Below are 26,412 nucleotides of genomic sequence, written 5' to 3' on the forward strand. Positions count from 1 at the left end.
TTTCCCTATGTGCCACCCAGATGGCTGCTCAGGGTGGGACAGAAAGGGAGGCATTGGGAACGTAAGAAAAAAACCAACTCATTCCCTTTTCATTCCATATACCCAGTGTTATATACAGCTGCCAGGGAGAGCTTTTAGGAATAGAAATTGTAGGGGAAATTCTCTTCAACTTCCAGCCCTCTGGCTGCTGTGGATGGAAACTTTGTAGATTTTGCTTCTGAATTCCACACAATTATCCACTGGCATGTGCAAATACAGTTTTTTCATAAGGCCAATCAACCACATCTGGTGTCTGATTTTTCTCAGGTATTGCAAAACCCTTTTTATGAGGGCAACATTTTATTCAGCAGAATAAAGATTATATAATTCTTAAAAAATCACTACATAAATTTTTACTATTTACCAATTTTATTTTTTTTTTCCAATAAAGTAGTGAGCTATTTCTGCTGCACTTTATCTCAAGTGTTTTAAAGGAATCAAAATTATAGAAAGCACATCAGGCCTATGCTTAACTGCAAACATCCTTACCTCCGTAATTTTAACAGATGACAGGTGATCCTTTCTGGACTGTCTATTCAATGATTCACCATTCACATCTCTGTGACTAGAGGTGGCAAAGATCTTGTTGTAACAAAATTGAAGGTGACATTAATTTCTAAGAACCCAAGGAAAGTTTTGAGAACTTCCCAACCCATGTTGGTAACTAGAGGGATTCAGAACATGTGTATCTATATGCATCATTTATTTTTGAGTACCAGATTTGCTGAATGAGCATTTGATGGCTGTTGGTGGGAAAAGATGCAGAAAAAACCTCAGATGTGACTGAACATATATTGCATATAGATGGCATTGCATTAGCAGCAAAACCTGAGTTTTTAATTTCTTCTAGGCATTACTTATGAGCCTCATCAGACAAAATATTGCATTATCTGTAGTATCTGCATTGTCATGAACAGATACTTTTGACTAAACAAAAGCAGGTACATTATTTCTACATTACAATTGTAGGTAAATTATTTCTTTTCTGTGAATAACCCAAGAGAAATTAGTTCTTCCATGTTTCCACTGACCTTAGTGATCATCGGGCCTAAAGCTTATGGTATAAGGTTTCCAGAACAATAGTTATTATAATGCTTGAAAAGAGACTTGTCCATATTTGAATAAGAGTAAAATATCTTGCAGTTTTCTTTGAAATATAGAAGAGAACCTGCTTACACCAAGTTTCAGTAGTGTGCATAGTTGCCTGGCATGTATAAGAGGTTGATACTGAAGTTTCTGCCCAATTCAGGCAAGAGAATTTAACTCCAGCTTTCTTTTTCCATCATGAGATCCATAAAAGTCTGATTCTCTTATTTTTTTTCCTATGTGAGCTATTTCACCTTTAATGAAGAATGTCTGTTGGCCAAGTAGAGTAACAGGGGCCGTGTCCTTATCCCACCAGACTTTGGTTGTTCATGTGCTTTAAAAAAAAAAAAAAATTGTTTCTTTATAAAATAAAATGAGGAAGTATTGATACAAAGAGAAGTCCTTCAAAGAGAGAGTGATAAAGATTGCCCATGCTTCATAGTCAGGTTATCACATTCAGTAGTGATGGTTGGTCTCAGTCTCTGATATGTGTGTTTCCTCTGAAAGTTCTGGAGAATCAATATTTTCAAAACAAATTGCATTTTGTCAGAAAATTGGTAGCAAATTCAACTTATGCTTTATTTGGCCTTTCTGGCTTCATTTTCCCTATTTATTATGCCCTACACTTAGTTGCTAATCTGCTCCACTTTGGCAGTTGTGCACTCTCATGGCAAAGCTCTTGGTTTTTGCAGTTTTCCAGATTATTGCGAGCCCAGCTGTACACAGATATCACTACGATACATGCACTTGCATGTATAAGTAGTTCTCCCATTCTTCATTAATTCATTAAAGCCTTGCATTTTACTTTACATGCCTTTTTATTCACATGCACTGAAGATAAACCTCTCTTCTGAATTGAAGATGATCAAGAAGAGAATTGGTAATGCTAAAACATTAGGAAATGTCTAGTCTTCCTGAATCACAGAGAATGGTGGGGTTGGAAGGGACTTCTGGAGATCATCTAGTCCAACCCCTCTGCCGAAGCAGGATCGCCTACAGTAGGTCACACAGGAATGTGTCCAAGTGAGTTTTGAATGTCTCCAGGGAAGGAGACTCCACAACCTCTCTGGGCAGCTTGTCCCAGTGCTCTGGCACCCTCACATTAAAGAATTTTTTCCTCATCTTCAGACAGATCTTTTTTTTAGAGTTCCAGTTTGTGCCCATTGCCCCTTGTACTGTCACTGAGCACCACTGAAAAGAGTCTGGCCCCATCCTCTTGACACTCACCCTTTAGATATTTATAAATATTAATAAGGTCCCCTCTCAGTCTTCTCTTCCCCTCAGCTAAACAGGCCCAGCTCTCTCAACCTTTCCTCATCAGAGAGATGCTCCAGTCTGCTCATCATCTTTGTAGCTGTCTGCCGGACTCTCTCCAGTAGTTCCTGGTCTTTCTTGAACTGAGGAGCTCAAAACTGGACAATAGATTAAGAGATGGAGATCCTTGAACACACTCACTGCATGATTAAAAGAGTAAAAGAGTTAGTCATTTTCATGTATACATCGCTGTGGCTGGTCTTTTAAAGCTTAAAATCCAATGAATGGTGTGAGGGCTTTTCCTATTTTCTTGCCTTATTCTTTCCACCAGTGGGCAAAAGTGGTATATGTCATTTTTCAGAGTGCCGTATTTCACACTTCAGTTTAATTTGGCTGATAATGATTTGTTAAGCAAATGTAAGTATGTAGAGCACATACTGGCTCTCACACATAAAGTGTTCAGTCATTTCAGCAGTTCCTTTAAAATCCCACTCCTGCCTTATAAAAGCTGCAGGTGCAAACCAGTTTGCCCGTCTGTACTAGCTCAAACAGAAGATAAAGGTAATATGGAACTTTATATTCAGTATGACTCTTTGGCAAGTCTAACGCTGTAAGAAGGGGACTGGGTTGGTAATTTCCATCATAATTACATGTTCTAATGAATGGGCTTTCTCTTACCCCATGAACTGTTAAAGAGAAAGGACAACTGATCATGATGTGCACCAAGTCTGTGACAACTAGTAAGCATTAGAAATGGAAAATATGGCTTTACTCCTTCTTGGTTGTGGAGGGAAGAGTTATTTTTGATTTCTGGTCCCCTAACTATGGAGTGATTCTTCTCACAGAACTTACAGCATTTCTAAATCTTATTTTAAAGTGGAGCCTAAGGAGAAGCCTTTTTCAGCCTAAGGAGAAACACCATATTCTTTTAATCTTCCTCTCCCTCCACTATGTAATTCAATGTATCTTTCAACAGAATTTTCTTAACTTTTTTGGGCATCCCACAAATTTCTGTTTTTATCCTGTTTCCTTTTCAACAGTGGGCTTTCTAGCCTCATCTGCTTTCAAGGATTCAATAGCATCTTAACGCTGGTGTTTTGAATATTGCTCTCTCCACTCTCGACTTGTCTGTGTTTACCCAGGACTATATTTTGGCATGTTTCCCTAGAAGTACATTTTTATCGACTGAAATTCAGAAGGACAAAACCAAGCTCCTTTTCTTTTCTCTCTTACTCTGTGAGAGTTGATTAACACTATAATGTTCCCTGGGACCTTCTGCCCTTTTTTTCTCTGTAACTTTATTCTGGACCATACCTAAGTCTTGCAATTTTTTCAACGTAATATTTTAGATAGTTAATCTTCTTGCCCATGTTGACAATGCTATCATCTGCTTCAATGTTCATAGGACTCATTCCTCTTTCTATTTTTAGAGTAGCATTTGATCATTTTGTAGTTCCAGGAGAATATTAGTGTCATGATCAAAATCATACTTGCTGTTTTCAGCTCAACAGTATTTTGCATTTACTCTGCATCCATTTTCTAGGCTCTTATCCGAAAAAATAAAGCAGGAAAATTTTAGAAAAACACTTTTAAAATTGGATTAATTACTTAGCTTGCTAATTTCTAACTTAATTGAATATATATTACGTTTTTTTGTGATGATTCTTCACTGAAGATTTACTTTTTAAAAAAAATTATATTATTTGCGTACATAAAAAACCCATAAGCCTTTTGAAGAAAGGAATTTATTTTCATCTTGGCTAACTTGAAAATGACCAAATGCATTTTTCTCACATACTCAAACCAAAACGTTTTTCTTAATGAAACTGGGCATAGAACATGGTAAAAGGAAAGCTAATTACAAACCAAGAATAAGTGAGAAATGGATTTATAGTGAAATTTGCTTTTAAAAACTTAACAGTACATTTTGAAAGGTAAAGAGTTTTAGAATATTAAAAAAATATATAAACGTGCAAGGACATTCAAATTAAACTGTCATACGAATCGAGTCACACATGGCTGTGGGTTTTTTGTATTTTATCCAAAGAGCAGGAGTATGGAATGATTTTGAATAGAGATCGTGTTTTACTAGCCAGCATTGGTGCTACTGCAGGAGATGTGTGGAGGAAATAGTAGGAAATTTGAAGAATACTGTAAAACACAGATGACCTTTTGAAAATGAATATCTGTGTTTTGTGGAAACTGTGCTCGAAACTTGAAGAGCAAAAGGTGAGATGCACAGACCGTCCCATTTCCCACACTTCCTTGCCAATGACCTCAAGTCTGGCTTAGGCTCGAGTGATAATTAGTGCTGTGCTCATCTTTTCCTGAGCACGGGATGCCACTGATGTCAACTTGCAGCAAACTATGGACAGGGTATTTTGTGAAGTGAATGGCAGCTAAAGATCAGGTGCTGATTTAATTTAGTACTTTCAATCAGGTTCAAATTGTGGTCTCAGTGGTGAAAGGGAAGTGTGCAACTCAGTTTTCCCTTAATATTGCTCATTATTGAAACAGCTACTGATGTGGGAGGTGGTAACGTGTGTAGGAACGAAAAGAGGTTAGATAAAAATAGTTAGAAAGAGGAGTGCTCTGATTACTTATTCCCCCATGAAAGTGAACACTCTGTAGATTATTCTCCTTGACAGAGGGGTAAACTGTGGCACGTTATTATTCTTGTTTAGATGGATGGAGAGAATGGCACACTTGAAATGACGACATATAATTATGAAATAGCTGTTTCAACACACCAGTAGCTACACAACTGTTACAAAAAGGGAACTTGCACTAGAGCAGAATCTATCTCTTGAAAATAACACCTGCATAAAAGAGTGATGCAGAAAATAAATACAAAATGGAAGGCCAAGACTGGAAATCATTTCAGTGTTTAGCTCTGCTGAGACCAAGGGGATTCACTTTCTGCTAGGTAAGTGTGAGTTCAAGTGCATTGCTGGATTACAGGAAACTCCTTCTGACATAACTATAAAACCTGAAAATGAAAGTAATATTTATAGACTTACTTTGATACTTGGCATTTACACACTGGAAGTAGAAGCAAAAGGAAATTTTGAGAATGTATAAATTTAATTTCTAGAACACATGTATGCATAACTGTACTGAAGCCAGAAGTGCCATTGTATACACTGAGTGGATAATGCACAGTATTAGTAGAAGCTGCTTATTGATATTTAGGTGAGTAATTTGTTACTCTACATCTAAGATAATATTACTAATACGATCAAACTCACTGCTTTAGTCTGTAGTTGATAGAAGACACTATTTCCACTTAATTAAAAACACTTTCAATATAAAAAGCTATTAGCCAAAGTAGATTAAACTTTTAAGAGTACAAATCCACTGGAATTAAACTAGATTTTCAAAATAGGTACTGTTTAATTCTGTGTCTGGATATGATGTATGTCAAAGAATTTCCTGTTATTGCTACAATACTCAACTTTTTGTTTGAGCCAAATGTCATCCATTAAAAAATCATTTAGCCTTGCTTTGATTTTGTTGAATATAGTCTTCAAGAGAATAAATACAAATTCGCTGAGCAACCTGATGTACATCTTAAACCACTATCATGATGGATGATGCATTTCCTGCAGGCACAGGACATGTGAATTCTGTTGGTGATTCTCTCTTTGTTCACAGTGACCATGCGAGCCTGAACTTCTACAACTGATTGAAGTTGAAAGAAATGTGAAGCACTTGGATGCATGTTTCTGTGCATTGTAAGATGGTAATGGGAAATCAGCATATCACATTTTCTTTTCATATCTAGTTTCTGACATTAGATGTCATTTAACTAAACATTCAGGGCTCATCCACTGGCTATACATTAGATGTCACTAAACTTATCAGTAGGACAACAAAAGGTGGGCATCACAGCAAAAACTGGACATCACAGGGTGCTTTAAAGAATTATTTGCACAGATTGCCATCATACTGATTAGACTGAAGATGACTGGAGAAAATATCTGAAATATGGTTTGTCTCTGAAGACAAGTAGTGGATAAAAGTTGTAAGTGTCCTCCGGTCATACTCAAGACAGGGTCAGGTACTGAAATGATGACCCAGAATCACTAAAATGTAAAATGACCTTAGATTAATTAATTTTTATTTCTGTGTCTCAAGTATTAGAAAAATGAGGACAGTATTACTGAGTTTCCTTGTAAAGCACTCTGAGACTATAAGAAAAGGGCAATATAGTATATGCATCTGGTGGAGTAGTCTGTTTACAACCTGAAATTTTTCCTGGAATGGGAAACCTGAGTCTCAGTTCCATTGTCGTTGCCACCAGTTTCACTGCAAGTGTCTGTAAAAAGCAGAAACACTCTCTATGGTGCTGCCTTCTCATGAGACAAGTGTCCTCTTCCGTTCCTTATCTGATATATTAGTTTATTACCTCTGTAAGCTATAAAGGAAAATATATCTAAAGTGAATCTAAAAACCCCAACAACCTTAAGTTTATTAATAATAGCAACTCTGGACAATAAATTGCTGTTTACATGAATCCATTAAAAAGACCTCAATTCTTGAGCTATTCTGTAGAGACTTGTGTTAGGTCTTTAGGATTTAGCTGACCGGGTTTTAAGAAAGCAAATCTTGACTAGATGAAATTATAAAGTTAACTGTGAGGTATGAGCTCAACTACTCTGCATTTTATTATTGGTTGTATGTGGCTAAGTACACAGAGCAGAGATACTCCCATCTGTAATGAATAGCTATTTTTTTCTAAATGAAGCTCAGACTTTTATTAGCACAGCCTATTTATCTGAATGAACCAAGGCTGCAAATGATTTAGGAATCTACTCTGGGAATACTTACACCATTGTAGAAGCTGATTCTCATTCAAGTTGTATCAAAAGAAACCCCAATAACATTGCTCAACTCATTTTACACACAACTGCCATTCGTCAGTCTATTCTGCTTGCTGCAAATGAACCCATTATTTTTATGTATTTATTCATTCTTACTGAAGGAGTCAGCAAATTTCATCATGTCCTATGTCTTGTTCAGTGCACACTACTGGTATGAAGGAGCAGAACTTCTTTTACTCCTTATTAGCAGTGCTGTTGCAGGCTTTTCCTCATGATTGATAGATACTGGGGAGCTGCCTACAGCTGACTTTGTGAGTTGATAGTTGTAGCAGCAGCTCAAAGATGTGATAAGGTTTGTCTCACTTCCACCTGTGTTCTCTGGCGTTTGCAGAGTCCTCAGGACTGGCTTTCTGCACTTCCACTTTGTTGACACACTGGTTTTGATAGGAATTTTAATTTTAGTGTAGCAGTAGATAGGGGACCCTATTCCAAATGGAGAGGAGGGTGACTGTGCTGGAACCTTTACAAAGAGAAAGAAACAATTTCCTTTACTGAAAAATTCCATAAGAATATACAAAATACAGAAGGGAAGGAAACAGGCAAACCCTTGGAGACATCTACTCCAACCCACTCAAAGGAGGACTGTCACTAGTCCTAGATTGGTTCAGCCATGGGTTTGTCCAGCCCAGGCTTTGGAAGCTCCATGGAGGAATTTTTGAGAACCTCTCCTGCTGACCTACTGCAGGTCCTCCTGTGAGAAAGCTTTTCCTAACATCCTACTTGATCCTTACAAATTGCAGTTTCTGGCTGTTGCCCCTTGTTATATCATCTGACACTACCAAGAGGAATTTGGATCCATCATCTTTCTAATTGCTCTTCAAGTATTTTTTGGCAGCAGCCTATAATTATTTGATCCCTTTAGCTTCCCAAAACTTAGCTGATTTATTTGAATATTAATACCAGCAGACATTCAGTAATGTTTCTAGTTCATTCACGTCTGAGATATCCAGTGCTGATGAGTTGAGCGTGTTAAAATCTTTGATTTTTACTTCCATTCAGTACATTAGAAGTAATTTATTTCCGTATACCTCTTCCATGAGTTGTCCTACCATTGCTCCCATGCTCAAAATCTCAGTTCTTCTCAGTGCTCAGTGAAAATTATTCTCCTGGTTTGGAATCATGTTTAGATTTTCCATCTGTATTTCACACTTCATACTGTTTTACATTTGAAGCTTCCTTTGCTTTGCTTCTTAATTTGACTTGCAAAGCTAATTAAGCTTTGCTTTTGACAGTTCTTTATTCCTAAACTTCTTGACCTCTAATGATGTGGCTTTACTGCATGCTGCAGATCCATTTTTCCTCAGAAAGCCACTGATTGAAAAGTGATTTCTTGTGAATGTAAGGATTTACTTTTCTAGTATTCCAGGTCCAGGTTTTAAACTGCAAACTAGTGACTGTGTTGACATTGTATATGCTATTGTCCCTTAGTTTTATATTAAAATGACTGATACTATTTGTAAAGCTTTATGGAGGTTGTGCAAGTTTTTAGTTTAAATGTTTTGTTGTTTTTTGGTTTAACTGTCACTGAGAATTATGATTATATATGATATAAGGCTGACCCACTTTAAATTAGAAGAGAAATATGTCGGGCACAGGTTTTATGGTTTGCATGTCTGCTAAATCACCTCTACATTTCACATCTTTAGGCACTTGGAAATATTTATAATTTTTGCTTAGGAGTGCATACAAGTTTAGATACAAAAACTCTTAAGTTAAAGCTCAGAAAAAGTTTGGTTGTTTGGGGCTTTTTTTTACATTTCTACATTATTTTGAAGGCATTTCCTATTGCATTAGAGAAGAATTGTTAGCAGTGAAGGAGTGCTGTTCTTTGGTTGGTGAGTAAGGCAAAGAGAGGATTGTTTTTTCTCCTGATCATATCTTTGCCCATGTTCAGTGATTTCTTCTGTGCATCATTTTGCCTAGTTGTAAAATGGGTGTAGAACAAATATCACTGTCATATGAAAAAAAATGTCAAATTCACGTAGGTAACCTAGCTTTTCCAAAATAAAGAAATCAACCTTAAAAGCCAAAACTCAAAAAGGGAGTGATCTGTGTTAATGGAGAATGTTTCATTTATTATTGTTAGCAATCTTATCCCCCAATTTCTTGACCTGTTAAATCCCTTAAATAATCAGTGTTCCTTCTTAAATTTTACCTAGTCTTGCAACTTTTCTTCATCCACTCTGCATTTTGCTTTGGATCACACCTTCCTCATGTCTTTTAGGAAAGCGTCATCCACTTTGTCATTCTGAGAACAGAGATTTCTTTCTGTCTTCATCATACCTGTGTGGATTTTACTCGCGTTTGTTTTTGCTCTTTTTTGGTAAACATAGTTAGCAGCTTGTGACTGATATTTGAATTCACTTTCTTATAACTACTTGATAAAAATTGAAGTGTTCCATTGTTTTTGAGGAATGAACATACTTTTCCATTTGTGTTTTGATGCTTTTTTGGTGTGTTTTGGGGGTGTTTTTTTGTTAGAAATTCATCAATTGTACTTTATCCTAAGATATTCTTCCCTCTAGTTCCATAAACACTGCAGAGAATATCTCTATTAATTAGAGAAATACATTCCCTTTTGCAGACCCTTTAGGTTGTGTGCTCACGGAGAAAGTGGGTCTAGAGCACATGACTCATGAAGAGCAGCTAAGAGAACTGGGTTTGTTTAGCCTGGAGAGGAGACCTTATTGCTCTTCACAAGTACCTGAAAGGAGGGTGTAGAGAGGTGGGGGTCAGTCTCTTCTCCCAAGTAACAAGTGGCAGGACAAGAGGAAATTGCTACAAGTTGCGCCAAGGGCAGTTGAGATTGGATGTGAGGAAGAATTTCTTTGCTGAAAGGGTTCTGAGGCATTGGAAGGGGTTGCCCAGGGCAGTGGTGGAGTCCCCATCCCTGGAGGGATTGAAGAGTCGTATAGACATAGTGCTGAGGGACATGGGTTAGTCGGGGACTTGTCAGTGTGCGGTTAATAATTGGGCTCCATGATCTTAAAAGGGTTTTCTGATCTAGGCAATTCTGTGAAATAACAAGCTTTCTTCTTGAAGAAATCTGTTCTACAGCTAAACATCTGAATCCTGGTGACTGTGCTAAGACTCAGCTTTTACTGTAGTCAGAATCACTGTGCTCACATGTCAATCTACATAATGGTTTTCCTGAAGAATATTTTTTCCTGAAGAATAAAAAGATTTTCTTTTTGTCTTCCTTTTTTGCCCTGAGCCCCTCCTCTCAAAGATTTTGGTGATGTTTCAGCATCTCTTGAAATCAAATCTGTAGTGCTAACACTTTCCTTTGTGGCTCCCAAAGGACAAAGATAAATGCTGGAAACACTAGTTTTCCTCCTCCCCACTGGCATCATTGACATTATGTTCTTCTGACTCCTCTGGTACTAGTAATGGATATCCTGGCTTTGTGCTCAGCCTTAGCAACTTAACATGTGAGCAGTTTTAGTGGAGCTGCATTTAATTATAAAATTGTACAGTTGAATTCCCAAAACAGAGATCTCCTCGGGGCGGGGGAAATTATTTGTCCTCTCCTAATAGATGTATATAGATCCACAGCTTGGACCTGTTGCTCATTTACAGACATTTTTGCAAACAACCGAGTACTTCTGTCCCTTGACATGAATCTCGTTTCCTCTCTTTTATCAGACTTCTTGCTCATTCAGTTGATAGTTTATTGAATTGACTCTCGACTGTCTGCCAAAGCCTTTCTGGTTCATAACCATTTTGAGAATGTGCAAGTTTTAGATGTGAAGCATTGGTAAGTAAAATATTGAAAAATTCAGTGAATTCAACCAAATGCCCCCTTAGCCAGGTAAAGTCTGATACTAGCCCATAACTAGAGTTTCAAGAGAAGAATGAGAAATGCACTGTGTATGATGAAATTCATGGCATATTTTCTTGGTTTCCTACATTCAGCAGGTGAAGTCTGTGTTCTTTAGATACATTAGGGACAAGTAGCCTCCTAAAATTTTCCATTGAAGATCAGACCTCTTTAAAAAATGCAAGAATCATGGAGTTCTGTGAGACACCACATGGCTGAAAGTTTTTATTTTATGATCGCTTTCACAGCCTGTGATAGAAGTTTAGAAGTAGAGTGTGGACCAATATATTAGTAGTACACCATGAAAATCTTTGTTCTAGAAAATTTCTGCAAACAGCTTTTTCTATCTTGTTTCCTTTATCGTTGTCAAAACCTCTCTGTATCTTTCCTCAAAAAATTTCATGGCTTTTACTCCCCTCTTCATGTCATCCATCCTGTAGTCTTGAGAGGTCAGTCAAATCTCTGATGGACCTAGGAAATGGAAATCAGTCTCTGCCTCCAGGATAGGTTTTTCAAAGAAATGCTTTCTCCTGAACAACTTCAAAGATTTTTTCCATTGTTGTTCAAATTATCTGTGAAATGCCCTCATATTTTATTGTATTCTAGTTTTGAGAAAAGATAGTATTTCCATGAAAGGTTATTTCAGAGCATCTCCCCACAAGTCAAAATGAATTTAAATTCTATAAAAGATCACAGCATTTGCACATTCATATCTCAGTTGTAGACTCTATACCAGTTGCCAAGTTATCTTATGTCAACATTTTAGAATTCAGCTTATCTTTTCATTATAGTTTAAAGCCCACCCATGTTTTTATGCCAAGAACATATTAAGAAATAACATACTTTAACTTTTCCAACAGTTGCATTCAATTTGAAGGATCTAGTGAACATTCATGAAGCATAGCTAAGGGAAATCCCTTATGGCTAATGAAAGTTTGGTAGTAATAGCAGATAAATTTTGAAGTTTTCATAATAGGTTATCTAAGCATCTTCAATGCTAAACATAAAACAAAGCAGGTCCAGAAGCTATTGTATAGTATTTAAACTAAATTTAATGGAATCATTTTCAAACTATTGATGTTCTGGCAGAAATGTTGCTACTTTTCCCCCCTATTGTTACTGATATTTCTATTAAGAATTTCAGAGTATATTTTATGGGATTTTTATGTTAGCAAGAAGATCTTCCTACCTCCCAGTAGTTTGATTTTAACCATTCACACAGTTTCAGTCCATTAAAACTGTCTTTTAGCAAGAGGAAGTGTAGTAATTTATCCTTACAGGGATGATGTGACTCAAACACTCCTTTCTCTTCCTGTTGCTTGATCCAATGTAATTAAATAATAGATTTCATTTCATAACTTTGCAGTAGCAATAAAAAGGAAATTATGTTCAGAAGGCATGTTTATTTTTTTCCCCAGCCTTTTCATGGCTTAAAAGTGATTCTTTCTCTTCGTGCTAAAGTAATGTGAAACAGCCTTTTCAAACTTATGTCCTTGGGAAATGAATGTTAATTAAAGAATGAACATTAAATAAGAGTTAGGAAATCAGTGTTGTTTTTCAGACACAAATATCTGTTGTTCAGATTTTACATTTATGCTCCTTCATGTTGCATTCTTTTCTTTCTCTGAGTGAGAGCTCCCTTCTTTTTTTCTTTCTTTCAGCTTCCCAAGAGAAAGTCTCTCATCTTCATGCTATCATCTGTACAATTTACCTTGTATTTTCTGAAAGTCTGAGTATTATAATATATATAAATAAATTTTAAAAAAATACAAAATACAGCAAAGCAACACATGCATACAGATATTTGGACTTTCTTTCCTCTTATTTTTACATGAAAATGGGCCTACCTTGGACTGGGACTTTTGTTTTCATAAATTTCCCTCTATTTTTATCTTTATCTTGGATTAGAAGATTCTTGGAGGAAAGATGCTATAGATTTAGGATTTTGAAGCCGTTTTGAAATGGCCTGAAGAGAGATTTCCTGATAGGAGAGAAAAATTTCATAGAACTTCCTGTTTTATTACACTTTCTAATTATACCTTGTCCCCACTGACTATTTATTTTCCCTAAAATTAAAGATTACAGAACAGACAGACTTTATCTAGTGTCATAGTGTACACTCCACACATACATTGTGGTTAAAAAAGCATTAAACCTAAAGGTTTTTCCCTTCTTTCTTTTTTCCTAGTATTGTTTTCTCTTTCTATTAATAATTTGGGTACATCTTGCAAGATGACACTTACCTCTCTGTCAAAATTCTGCAGGCAGTATAATTTCCCAGACACCCATATGACATGTCTGCCATCCAAAATCATTTAAACCAGTTGTCATGTATTCTCAGTCTCACTGTTTAATCTGAGCCATCCTGTAGCATTTAACTGTAGTCACCATTCAAGCTGAGAAGCTCCCACTTGGTGGGCATGTGCATTTGAGTAAATGGGCATGAAAAATAAGGAGAAAGAGCACTGTGAATAATTTCAGGTAGTGCTTTAACCTATAAAGTCTTTTACCATTAGCACTTTATTTACAAGTATGAACATAAAGACATGTCTCTTCAGGGCTCTGAATAATTTTAGAGCTTTCTAATGGAAAATATTGCCATTTTGTGGTTTTGATTGAACCTGAATCCTTTTTTTTTCTCCTTCTGTCTCCTCGTCTAAATTTTCAAAGCAAAGTCTGGCTTATGTCCTTTGTGAGATTTAATTTTTTTAAGTATGTTTTTTTCCTTCATTTTGAGGTGTTTGAAGAGATGTTTTTAATGACTTTGGGATGAGTTCAGCCAAAGGATCAAGGTCTTGTCTTCTCTATATTCAGTGCACTGATGGTTGCCTGCTCTTCCTGGTAATACTTGCTTTGCAGTTCTTTCATTAGCCTGAGGCTTCCTCTAAAAGCACTTTATCTCTGTGCTTGGAATAGGTAAATATATGTCTTATTTTCCCTATGACAAACACTGAAGCCTAATTCCAATTTGCTGTCATATGGAAAGGAAGAGTATTTATTTACTCTTCTGGTGAAACTAATATTAGGCAATTATTATTTTCCTGTGTGAGCAACATAAGGATGCATGATTTAAACAAATCTGACTCTCTACAGCAATGGGAGAAAGAAACCTGTTTGTATTAGATGGTCTCTCAATCAGCAGAGAACAGGATTTTTTTTTCTGCTTGCAGCATTGGAAATTGTGTCAAAATAATCCTGAATGGTGGTTTCTTCTGGGATTTGAAACCGAAGGACAGGAAACTGTAGTATAATGTAAACCTCTGCTGGTTTGTGTGGCATAGTAATATTGGAGAAAGAAAAGAAATAGAAATAATTGATGGAAAGGAAATAAATCTGAGTCAATAGACTAAATATTCAAAAATAATATTATCTTCATTTCTTAAGATGGATAAATTTTAATTGCTTTTGTTTGTTTGTTTTACTAAAGGAAAGGTGAATGCATTTATTGCTGAAAAGATTGCACATTCTTATTTTTTTTCAAAGTAATGTTTACTACCAAAAAGACATTCAAAGATGTAACTGAGATGAAAGTAATAGTTACAGTTGAGATTCTCAGCTTGGAATAGCTGTGGTGATACTGCTGTAAAAATGAAACAGCTCATTGTGAAAGTTTGAATCCAAATGTATTTAGCTTTATTACAATTTCCTCCAAAACACCAGCTTTTATTTACTTTAGATACAGGGAAAATTTGTTACCGATGATTTACAGTGGAATGACACCATTTACCTCAGCATCTAGAATATCTGGACAATCCTAGAACGTGGACAGTCAGTAGAGTCTCTACGCTCATCTTCTCCAGAAACAGAAATGTGTTTGCAGAGGTTGGAGTGCTTTTGGCTGTGAGAATTTTTCAGTTTCGTATTGGCTAATGAATCTTTCATATCTACAAAGTTCACACTTCACAAAGGTTTTTTCACGGTCTCTTGCTTGTTCTGGAGAACATTGCTCCATCATTTCCACTTTGATGATATTTTTCAAGCTTATTTTTTTTCTGACTTGTAATAAAAATAACTAGAGCAGAAGTTTCCAAGTTTCTTGCCTGCTATTATCATCACCAGCAGTGGGAGAGAGCATCAGCTTTGGCCATTTCCCACCCTACACCAATTGTTGAATTAACAAAGTCTATGTAGCCACTGAATAATTTTACAATATTAAAACAGAATTCAATGAGTCTGAAAAATTTTCTGCACTTAGAAACTTTATAGTTTTAATGTTGTTGGTTTAATTTCACTTCCTTTGGTCATTATTGCCTGCTCTAAATGTCAGGTGTGCAATAGAGTTTCTTTTGTTTCATGGAGAGTAGCAGAATTACAGGTATTAAGTGTTGGCTCAAAATGTTGATTTGGGAAATGGAATTGGAAGAAGGAAAAATAGGAAAAAGTCATGCCTGAATCTTAAGTTGTAATGTAGTTATCATTGATAAAAGCATTAGATTATTTTCCCTGTGTGACAGAAAATGCAAAAACAAACTCTAATTTAAGAACCTGAGCTTAAATTATTTAAAAATAAGATATTAAAAATATACTTTGATTTAAAGCTCATATTTTGTAAAATAGAAGTGTTAATTTTACCATTTACTTGGAAATTTCTTTTCCTTATTTATTCTACCCAGTATAATTAAAAAAAAAAAATCATAGTGTCTAATAGATGCAAATCTTCACTTTCACTAGCAGAGCCTAGGCTTTGAAACTAGCATTTTTCTAATATTTGTACATGTTTATAATTTAAACAAGAATAGTTCAGAGTGTCAACAAATGTGGAGCTTAGCTATGGTTATGCCTGCTAAAAATAAAAAATAGAGAACACAGGGATTCAGCTTCCCTTAATCCCAGTTCATGGTGGGAGAGCTGCTCTCCTGCCTACTGAGGTGCAGGAGTTATTGTGCCATATCCAACGAGCTACACAAACATACAAAAACCATTGTGAAAGTCAAATTATTCCACACAAGAGGAAAGGTTTTCACCTGTTTTTTTCCATTCCTTTCTCCTGTGGAGCAACACTTAAGTCTCTTAGACATTGGTGAAGACTGGAGTAACGAGGCCCAAATGTCTTCATCAGCAATCTGCGTGGGTGACACCGGATATGCTCAACAACTTTGTTGATAATATTAAATTGCAGGTGGCTGACAAATGACAGAGCTTCAATACAGAGAGAGCTTGATAAACATGAGGATCGGGTAGATATAAATTTAGTAAGTGTCCACATCCATGGCAGAATAACCCCATGAATCACTGATGTCTGGGAATCTACTGCTCTGAGATGAATTGTAGGGTACAATCTGAAGATGCTCTGGGTGCCCAGCCTGTTCTGATGATGTATTTATACATTTTTTGAAAAGAAATTGTATGCACTTTAATTTAGAATTGTTTAATAACATTCAATTTTATGACATTGATCAGTAGAAGGCCTTCCCCTTCCAGCTGCAGAGATTTCCAGCAACAATTTCCATTACACAGGCTCTGTACATTTTTTGGAATTGTATTTTTTCTTTCCCTGCAGAGATTTCCAGCAAGATGAAACTGTGACTACATCATAGATAAGCTCCAGGAGGATGGTGCATTTTCTTGTTGGCCCATTCCATTACACAGGCTGTGTACATTTTTTGGAATTGTATTTTTTCTTTCTTTTGTATGCTTAGAAGGATCTTGTTTGTAACATGAAGAACATTGTCTCAAACAAGCTGCAGGATGTTCTGCTCTTGATATTTGCTCTCCCTATAAGTATGTATCTTCTTTTGTTGCATTTCTTCTCTTTGGATTATACTGTGTTTCTAAAAAAAACCCCCAAAAACCAAAAAAAGAATCAGAACAAAAAGAACCCCTACAACCTTTTCTATAATCAAAAGAAGTATGTGGGTTGTCAGTGGAATTAAGAGAGATTATGATGTCCAAAATTATATTAAATGTTCAATTTACACAAGTGGAAGTAATAGTAATATATCTTTTCATCATCATGCTTATCTGTAAGGGTCTTTGATAGCAGTGGTTATTGTTAAAAATGTGCAGGCTGAGATGTAGGGCTGTATGTTGGAGTTTGTAGGTCTGGCTCACACAATTTCAGTCTGAAGGCAGCTGAGGAAGGAAGGGGCTCTTTTCTCCTGCGTTTCTTAGAACAGTCTGACTTCTTAAATTTATATCAAGTGCTTTGATGTCAAAGTGATTGTTGCGTATTAGACCTGTAGATGTACTCTTTATGCTTTCAAAGGGAAATAGTCCTTGTGTAACCTGCTTACTGCTGGAGATGCTTTGGGGATAATTCTTCTCCATCTATGAGTAGCTGGCTGCAGACTCTCTGTATCCAGACCCAGTTCTTCAGGCTGGCTGAACTGTGGAAACCAAAAGCTCTAGCCACTTGCTAGAAGACAAGACAAAGCAGTTGATCTTGCTTCAGATACTAAAGAGCAAGGGGTTTTTTGAGAAATAAATGTAACAAATTATCTGATTGAAAACAAGTTTTTAGTAAATGCCAGGGATTGTGGAGTATGAACTGATGTTTTCTGATTCTCATGACCTGTAATGGACTGAAATTCACTATGTCAAGCAAGAAGGTGCTCCTCTTATTACTCTCCACAACTACCTGAAAGGAGGTTGTAGCAGGGTGGGTGTTGGTCTTTTTTGCCAAGTAACAAATGATAGAATGGGAGGAAATGGCCTCAAGTTATGGCAGGGGAGGTTTAGATTGGATATTAAGAAAAAAATTTTCACCGAAAGGGTTGTCAAGCATTGGAACAAGCTGCCCAAGGAAGTGGTGGAGTCACCATCCCTGGAGGTATTTAAAATACGTGTAGATGTGGTGCTTAGGGACATGGTTTAGTGGTGAACTCGACAATGGTGGGTTTACAATTGGACTCTGTGATCTTAAAGGTCTTTTCCAACAAAAATGATTCTGTGATTCTCTAAAGCCTCAAAATGTAATGCAAAGCTTTATCTTCTCCAGGTCACACATATTCACCTGATGTTATGTTAAATGATCTTCAGTTAAAAATACTTAGATTTGAAAACAGATACTAACAAGAAAATTGATTGTCTTTTAATCTACAGATGAAATTTTTATGTTTTAGACAGCTTGTGATGATTTAGTCATGCTGTTTAACCTTTGAGTGTTGATCGTTGCCTCTAAAAGACTCCATAATGTAATTATCTTCCCAGGATGTGCTAACTGCATAAAACACAGCCCTATGCTGACTTGTGAAAACCACTTCTCTGTTTTTCCTGTGTGTGTTATAATTAGAAGCTCAGGTGTCAGCATTAGTAGCATGTCAGATATTATCTGGAAAGATTTAAGTGAAAACCAGTATTTACCTCTTCTATTTAATTGCCTTCCAAAAAAATATTGGGATGCTCTGTTTAGAATACATTTACGATGCTATATCTAAATTCACAATATTCTTTAGTATTTTTATAGTTACATACTTTTGATTTAGAAAAGATTAACAAAAATAATTTTAATGCATATTTAATAACAAAACAACCTTCCTGTCTCAGAAAAAAATTCAACCAGGTGAACTATGATCTAATTTTCCTCTGTAATGAAAACAAAATTACAGCTCCTGAAGCATTTTTCTTGGCTCCCAGCACTTTCAAGGCATGCAAACATTACCATTTTGACTCTGAGCTGCAGTTTAACTGGAAGGATTATGTCACAACATAGTATGTTTGTTTTCAAGCTTTTTTGTCTGTTTGTCCGTCAAGACATTTTTGTAGAAGTATCGGTGATTGTTGACTTTGGAGGTAGTGGAAGAAAAAATAATTATGAAAATAAAATAAAAAAAAAAAGCAGACAGTACCATTGAAGTAACTGTGCTTCTGTCACAGGAGAATGAATACTCCTTTCAACAAATCTCTAATTTGCAGAAGTTGCAAAAAGAAAATAGCCGTAAGGTGACTGTTAACATACTTCAGTTCATCCTGCCAAGAAAGTTAACTTCATAAAGTCATTAAACCAGTGATTACATTTTAAAATATTATTCCCCAGCCATTTCTTCTTAGACTTTAAAATATAGTTACTGTATATACTACCTTCTTTGTAATGTGAAAAATTGTAAAATACACTTATTTTTCATAAACTCCTAATTATTAACAGAACTATTTGCGCTCCTATAGTTAAAGTCATTTCAACACTTCCGTTATTTAAACTTCACTTTTAGGGGTTCATAATTTGCCTGTAATAAAAATATATATTCAGACTCCAAGGTCTGAAATATTGTTTGCTGATATTAGGAAATTTAACCTGGTTTTCTTTAAGAAGCTAAGTAATTTGGGTTGTGTGCTATTCTTCAAGATAATCCAAACCAAAATATTTTGTAATGTGGACTAAATAATTTTGATGATTAATAAAATTAGGAAAAGACAGTGAATATGTTGGAACTGCTGCTGCCTCAAATTCTGTGACTGACACTGAATACAGCTGAGTCTTGGAGAAGTGAGATGGTGGGAAATTCTTGCCATATCTCCACCGTTGCCATATAGCAACCTCACATATGAAATGTTATGCCAGCATTTATATCACACCTATCTTCTGGAGTCACGGGCAGTAGACCCATTGCTCATGCAGTAAAACCCCACCATGCTTCCACTGTAGTGAAAGTTGAAAGACCTCCTGACTTCAAGGTTGCATAGCTGAAAATTGCTTTTCTGGAATGATAAATGCTTGGGTGCTGGGAGATTGATCATTTCTTCTTCCTGAAATCCCCCTTCATCATATAACGGAGCCATGGTAATGACTCAACAAGGCCTTCAAGTCCGGAAATTAAGGAATCGGGGCTTATTGCATATTAATGGTAACTCTGGGACAGTCAAATAAGACAGTTTGTTATAATACTAATTATAGCAAAGCACTCATGTTGTGGTTTGAATGAGTCAATTATGTGTGTGTTAAAACTATAAATACATCTTCCCCCCAACCTCGGTGGTGTGGTATGAAATTTTTTTTTAATTACTTGGATACATATTTACCTGAGCATATCCTGGTTTCCCAGGTAAATATGTGTACCAATGCAGAACTCATTATGGTCTGTTTGGATAAATAATCCATATTTTATAACTGTACAGGAAGTAATTATTTTTGTATTTTGCTTTCTTTAAACCAAAAAAATTAAATGTTGTGTGTTCATTCCTTAAAATAAAATAGATGCAAAAATCGAGGCAATAGGAGAATAAAGTTTTCATTGTTTCGGTAGAAACTGAGAATATTATTCCAAATTTTGATCTTGTGTTTAGCCCAGAATAACTCCTTTAAAGTAAACAGTGTTATTCAGGATTTACTTAGATGCAAATGGGAAGTGAATTTAGCCTCCTCTCCTTACTCTCCCTTAATTCATTGGGAGGTTCCTGTAAGCAGCATGCACATGGTCTTTGCTTTAAATGACATTGTCACGTGTTTATCATTTGGAAAAATAAGGTATTTCGGCTACACACAGAAATTAACATATCTGAATTTTATGGTAAGAAAATGAATGTCTTATAGAATCAGAGAATGGTTTGGGTGGGAAGGGTCCTATATGTGTTAAGGAACTAGAGCATACTTTCACGTTGGATATTTCTGCCATTGTTCTATATGATATTTGGAAAAGCTGTGTTGTGTTATCACCATGCTAAGGTCAGGCTTTGAAACACTTTTAAGCTTAGTGGGGCCAAAGTTAGCCTTGGCATTAATCCATTAACTGCAATAGATTTACACCAGAGATGAATATTGGCTCATTCTTGGTAAATTTATTTTTATCCAGCTCTTCATATTTTATGTTAGAAATATAAGTAGCTTGCATGCCCTCAAACTAATCAGAATAAGAAACAGTTTTGCTTATGCCAAAAAATAGAACTATCGTTTTTCACATTCTTACATTTTTCAAGTAAGATTATATTACTGTGACTTCTGAATTCCTGAAATCTCTCTGGTCTCTGTGACTGCAAGGGCCAAGAGAGGGTTTCAAGGGGAAAATCTGAAACTCTTCACGCAGTATGTTTTGTGTTGTGAGTACGAGATACAGTTAGAGTTTTGTATGCATGTGATTAGTGTGGAAAAAAATTAATGCAGTCCAGTATTATGATTTACGGACTGAATCTTTTGCCCACTGAACACTTGCCAAAATGAAAATCTTTTTCCCCTCCTCTCCTCCTTTGGATATTAGAAACAGCTACTGTTTTTGTTGATCTTTTTAACTTCTGAATAGGCCTATTTCAAGTCATAGCAGCATGGGAGCTCAGATTAATAATATACTTATTCAGCCAGTGATACTGAGTGAAACCATTGCTAGTGTGAGTGGGAAGGATAGGATTTCTTTAAATTATTTTCAGGTGCATTAATGCATTTCTGAAAGAAGAATATAGAGATATTTGAAAATAAATTAAATTTCTGTTTGTCGATTGTGTTACAGGTGTCTGAGTTTTAATATCAAACTTTTTTAAGATGTCTCTCCTTTTGATAACTTTTGTACTGTGCTGTCAGTCCATCCATCAGATGATTAACGAGGATAAGAGCAAAGATGCTATGATTAAATCTTGCTTTTTGGACAATGTTTTTTAATTTAGAGGATAAGGTGTGTTCCATACTGTGAATCTTTGCTATCCCCTCTGCTTTAAAGCATCAACTTACACCAGAAACAAAGGCTGGTGAGGTGAAAGGAGCAAATCCCATAGAGTTCTCTTGTGCATTTGGGTTGGACCTCCTAAGCTCAGCAGGCTAATAAGCATCAACTTGCACAACTTTAGTTTCTGATCTTGTACTGGTTTTGATATGACCTTTTTGTGTTTAAAGCAGCCCAGTTTCCTGCACCTACTGAAGGTGAATCCAAGGCTGATGTCGTTAGTCTCTTACAAAGAGATTTTTGCTGATTACAGGACGATTTAAGGAATTTGGGGCCTTTAGAGGCCCTGTCACGATGGACGTGAGGACATCTTTTTGCTTCGCACTCCTTTGGCCACCGCGTATCAATTTGTGTGGCATTCATTGCTCAATCCCATCTTCATCGCTTTCATGTCTGAATGTCCTGGTCTACTCAAGAAGGTTTTTCCAATTGTTTTATTAATAGAATCGATGTTTCCTATCAATTAATTCTCTTTCAAATGAAACGAGAGAATGCCTAAAAAAGTTCTTCAGGTGTGTCTGGTTTGTACTAATGATAAATCAAATAGGGGTAGGATTTATTTCAGAAAATATTTAGGTAAGCTGTTTAAAATTAATATTTGTTATTCTAAAAAATGGTGAGAGAGATCAGCCACGTTTCCACAACTGCAGATAAAGTGCTATGGCAAGAAATTGGCATTTTTACATTGCCTGAGAGAATTAAATGTTCTTTTTCTGGGATAATGTGATGCCAGGAAAGGAAAAAAAAAAAAAAAAAAAAATGTAGTGCTTTTGAAAAGCAATCATTTTAAATACAAACAAAAAAGCTTTTGCTTGAGTCAAGTCTTTCAGGCTTTTTATAAGATTGTAATTCACTTGACTCACAAGAGCCAAGTGAGTGACACCTTTGAGAGTCCCAGCTTGAGTTTTAGTGCATAGCTTGTATTTTGCTATGCACAACCATGCAAAATAGTATCTGAACTTATATAAAACAAACCCTAGTGAATAAATTTTTTAACACAGAAACAGCCATCCTAATTTATGAATTTATTTTAGTTGCAGCAAGCAGCTGAAGTTTCTCAGCTGAGAGGAGCTCGAGTCATCTCTGCTGAAGATCTCCTGTTCTTAATGCGCAAGGATAAGGTATAGTAATAAGATAGAAATTTCTTACTTTGAATAGAAGCTGCTTATCGTGTTTTAAAGTGCTTGCTTAACCTATGTGAAAGGAGTCCCTCATCATGAATAGCTTTATATAGCTGCTGTGCAATTGTATTGTATTGTGCACAGTACAATGATTTCAGTAACATCTTAATTAATTCTCTTTTTTCCCCCCAGTAACTTCAATTATTAACAGATTTTTTCACTAGCTTCAGGGTGGGTACTCTACCACAGAACCCAAATCAGTTTCTTAATAAAGGTATAAATATTGATCCTTATCCTTTATATCCCTTTTATTAAAAAATCATTCGTTTTAATTTCCTGCTAGTTATGCAGGGTGTCGATGTGGCATTTGTCAGTGCGACCATTACATTTTTGTCATCTAGGCTGTCAGTAAATTCTGTCTTGATTTTTCCTTTGTAATTTTTTTTTTTTTCCTGTACATTAGCTCACTAAAATCTCCAAACATCTCTTGCTTTCTCTGGATAATGAGAAGATCAGGACCATAATTTAATTTAAAAAAAAAAATCCATGTGAAGATTAAATTAATTTCCTTTCTTCAAATCAAAATTATGAAAAATTATTATAAATTGTTTTCATCAAGATTATTTATTCCTTTATCTCCTTTTCTTCCTTAGTTGCCACCTTTCCTGTCCCCTTTTCTCTTCCCTTTGTTTTTTTCTTTCCTCATTTGATAGGTGAAACCTAATGACCAAAACCATATCAAAATTAAAAAACTGTAAAACATGAAAACCAATTGGAGTTTCTTTATTTGATATGATCCATAAACCTATTCTGAAAACAGTGGTCAATATGGATATCAAAGATCATGATAATATGCATTTGTAGGTTTGAATTTCCAAACTCAGCAAAGATTTTGGAGTACCCTAAAGAAGCCTGATTTCTGAATTTCTCCTTTCTGAAAGTCAAACCCATTTCTGTCTCACAGTTGGCAAGCAAAGTACCATGGAGCTCAAATAAATAATATTTAATGTGGGATTGCTACCGACCTTGATGTACTTTCTATGTGTGGATTTTCTGCAGAATCAAAAATTATGAATATTTGAAAAATTATATTTACTGAGTAATATATTACACATTTGTATGTTTGTGTGTTGCAAAGTTAGTCTAAATAAAAAATAACTCTATATAATACTAATTAATATAAATATATTTTTTTCTCTTAGAAGAAGCTTAGAAGGCTACTTAAATACATGTTTTTTCGAGACTACAAATCTAAAATTGTCAAAGGAATAGAAGAAGATGACCTCCTTGAAGGTAGAAAAAAAACCCAACTTAATCTGGGGGAGGCTTGATGTTTTATAAATGCACTGAACAGCTCAATGCAAAGTATTAATGTCTTGCTTAATAGTTATAGACACAAAAATATTGTCTTCAGAGTAATTTGGTTTAAAATCCCTGCTTTTCCGTTTGATATACTTCAAAAGTAAGTATTTGCATCTACCATCCAAATAATAAGAATGTTTAATGTCCGAACTCTGTTGAAGTAAGAAACTGATGGTGATTAAAAGGATAATTGATTTCAGCATGTGTTAATTTAAATTCAGCAGTTACCATGTGCAATTGAATGGACATTTGTTAAATTATTTTCAAAGGGTTTTGACATGTTTTACAAAAAAAATTCTATAATCTGGTCATTGAATACTAATATGTGACCTGGGCTGTGGTTTAGCATTTTCTACTTTGAATCTGTAATTTAAAGAATAGGAAACACTTTTGTTTCCTCATTCCTTGAGCAAGTTACAGATTTTATAACCAATGCATTTAAAGGAAAAACTCTTTAAATTAATAATATATTAAATTATGCCATATAATTTGTTAGTATAAAGGGGTTTTTACTTGTATTAATAGACGAATTAGCATTTTCTTTGTAAAAGTTTATGTTAAAACTTATCATGTCAAATCTAAAGCTTCCCATACTTGTATAATGTCTAGCAATGTCCATACACAACTTTTTGTATTTAAATTATTTCCTTTCTCAGACCCTTTTATTTTTTATCATTTTTTTTTTCGGTACAATGAATTCCTTGTGTATGGTTCCTCTGAGCATCCACATTGATGTTAGGTAAACATTGTGCTTCTTGCTTTGATTTAGCAATCTGTGGATAATTTTTTTGTCAACTCTTTTGAGATTTAATTTACCCGTGGCATTTTATTTTCACCACACGTGAAAGTATATTGTTTTGTGCAAACAATCTGGCAGTATGGCTTCCTACCTGACAGCTTTGTTCCTTTCATACTTTTTTCTGTGTCACTATTTAAAACAAATAAACAATTTTCATGATCCATTTAGATGTTTATTAAATGCTTCCTAAACACAATTCATCTGGGAATTAAAGATTGTATTTTCTAGCAGGCTTTGGTAATTGAAGCCATTAATTTTGTTTTGTAAAGCTGATGTCTTTATGGCTGCTATTCTGTTTAGAACAGAGATCACCTTCTCAAGGTTCTCCAGGTTTTACTGCAGAACAATGATCCATCACCTGTGGAGGTGCATCTTTGTGTTTGTGTCCTGGTTTGCTTTAGACTGGAGGTAAAGAGGATGTTCTGCCTGCTTTCAGGAAAGAGCATTTCCTCTATATATTCTAGTACCAGTGAGGTTTTTGTACAACCAGAGAAGGTTGGTTTCTTCTACAGCTCTGTGCACTGTGGATCCTTCAGTGAGAAATAATGATATATGAGCAGTAGACCAGGTTTCTCTAGATTACAAAAAACCCACTAACTTACACTAGAAAACACTAGAAGTTATTTTTTTACTATGGTGCTACTGCAGCACAACATTGACATCACTTTGCTCAGGTAGCACACCTTCTATGAGGAGGACAGGAAGAGCAGACCTTTTCTGCACAGTGCATCTGCTGCTAAAACATGTCCCTCCAAGGGACATCGGTTGATGTTTGGAGAAGCCAAATAACTAAGTCTGTTTTTTTTACTTACCTTTGTGAAGACAAATTCAACAGTAATAACACCAACAAACGGCAGAAGCTTGCTCAAGACTTTCTCAACTCCATTGACCAGACTGGAGAGCTCTTAGCCATGTTTGAAGATGATGAGATTGATGATGTCAAGCAAGAGCGAATGGAGGTAATTCTTTTCTTTTACTGATACCCAGCTCCAGCAGAGAAAACCATGAAATATTCATACATCATGCTGGTCTGATGCCTTTTTCTTGCTGCACATTATATCATTGTTACATGTTTTTTCCTTTTGCCCAGATGGTCTAAAGGAATCCTATTTCAATATTTTTCATGTTCCCTCAAATGTTTCCTGATACCTAAGCAAGCATGCTGAGAAAGAAGATTTTGAATGGTAGTTATGGATCTTTGTCTGACATGTATTTGTATTTCCTTCCTGTAGAAAGCAGATTCCATTTATAAACATTTCACACACATTTCTCACAATATTTTTTTTTCTTTTTCATTATTCCTCTCATTAGAAAATTGTTTCAATAGCAGTTGAGGACTCTTTTTATATAACACAGTTTACAGATGAAATTAAAGTATTCTGTGGAAACATGATTCAGTATATGCTCTTCTCTCCATCCTGCTTTCAAGTCCTATTTTCTGTTCCATGTACTTATGAAAAATTAT

At 35.5% G+C, this 26,412-nt stretch overlaps 1 protein-coding gene across 1 annotated transcript in view; it reads left to right on the forward strand.

Moving 5' to 3' along the window:
* LOC104525479 (transcription initiation protein SPT3 homolog) overlaps positions 1-25,906 on the forward strand; it is a gene marked incomplete at both ends in the record, with an annotated part of 51,380 nt that extends 25,474 nt beyond the window's left edge. Inside the window, 3 exons of the mRNA XM_029085112.1 lie at positions 22,706-22,786; positions 23,989-24,079; positions 25,770-25,906. Of these exons, the coding sequence (XP_028940945.1) occupies positions 22,706-22,786; positions 23,989-24,079; positions 25,770-25,906 (309 nt within the window). The remainder of the gene's footprint in view (positions 1-22,705; positions 22,787-23,988; positions 24,080-25,769) is intronic.
* Between the last annotated feature and the right edge of the window lie 506 nt (positions 25,907-26,412).

The sequence above is a fragment of the Antrostomus carolinensis genome, unplaced genomic scaffold, assembly GCF_000700745.2.
Source record: "Antrostomus carolinensis isolate BGI_N321 unplaced genomic scaffold, ASM70074v2 scaffold8050, whole genome shotgun sequence".
Classification (NCBI taxonomy): domain Eukaryota; kingdom Metazoa; phylum Chordata; class Aves; order Caprimulgiformes; family Caprimulgidae; genus Antrostomus; species Antrostomus carolinensis.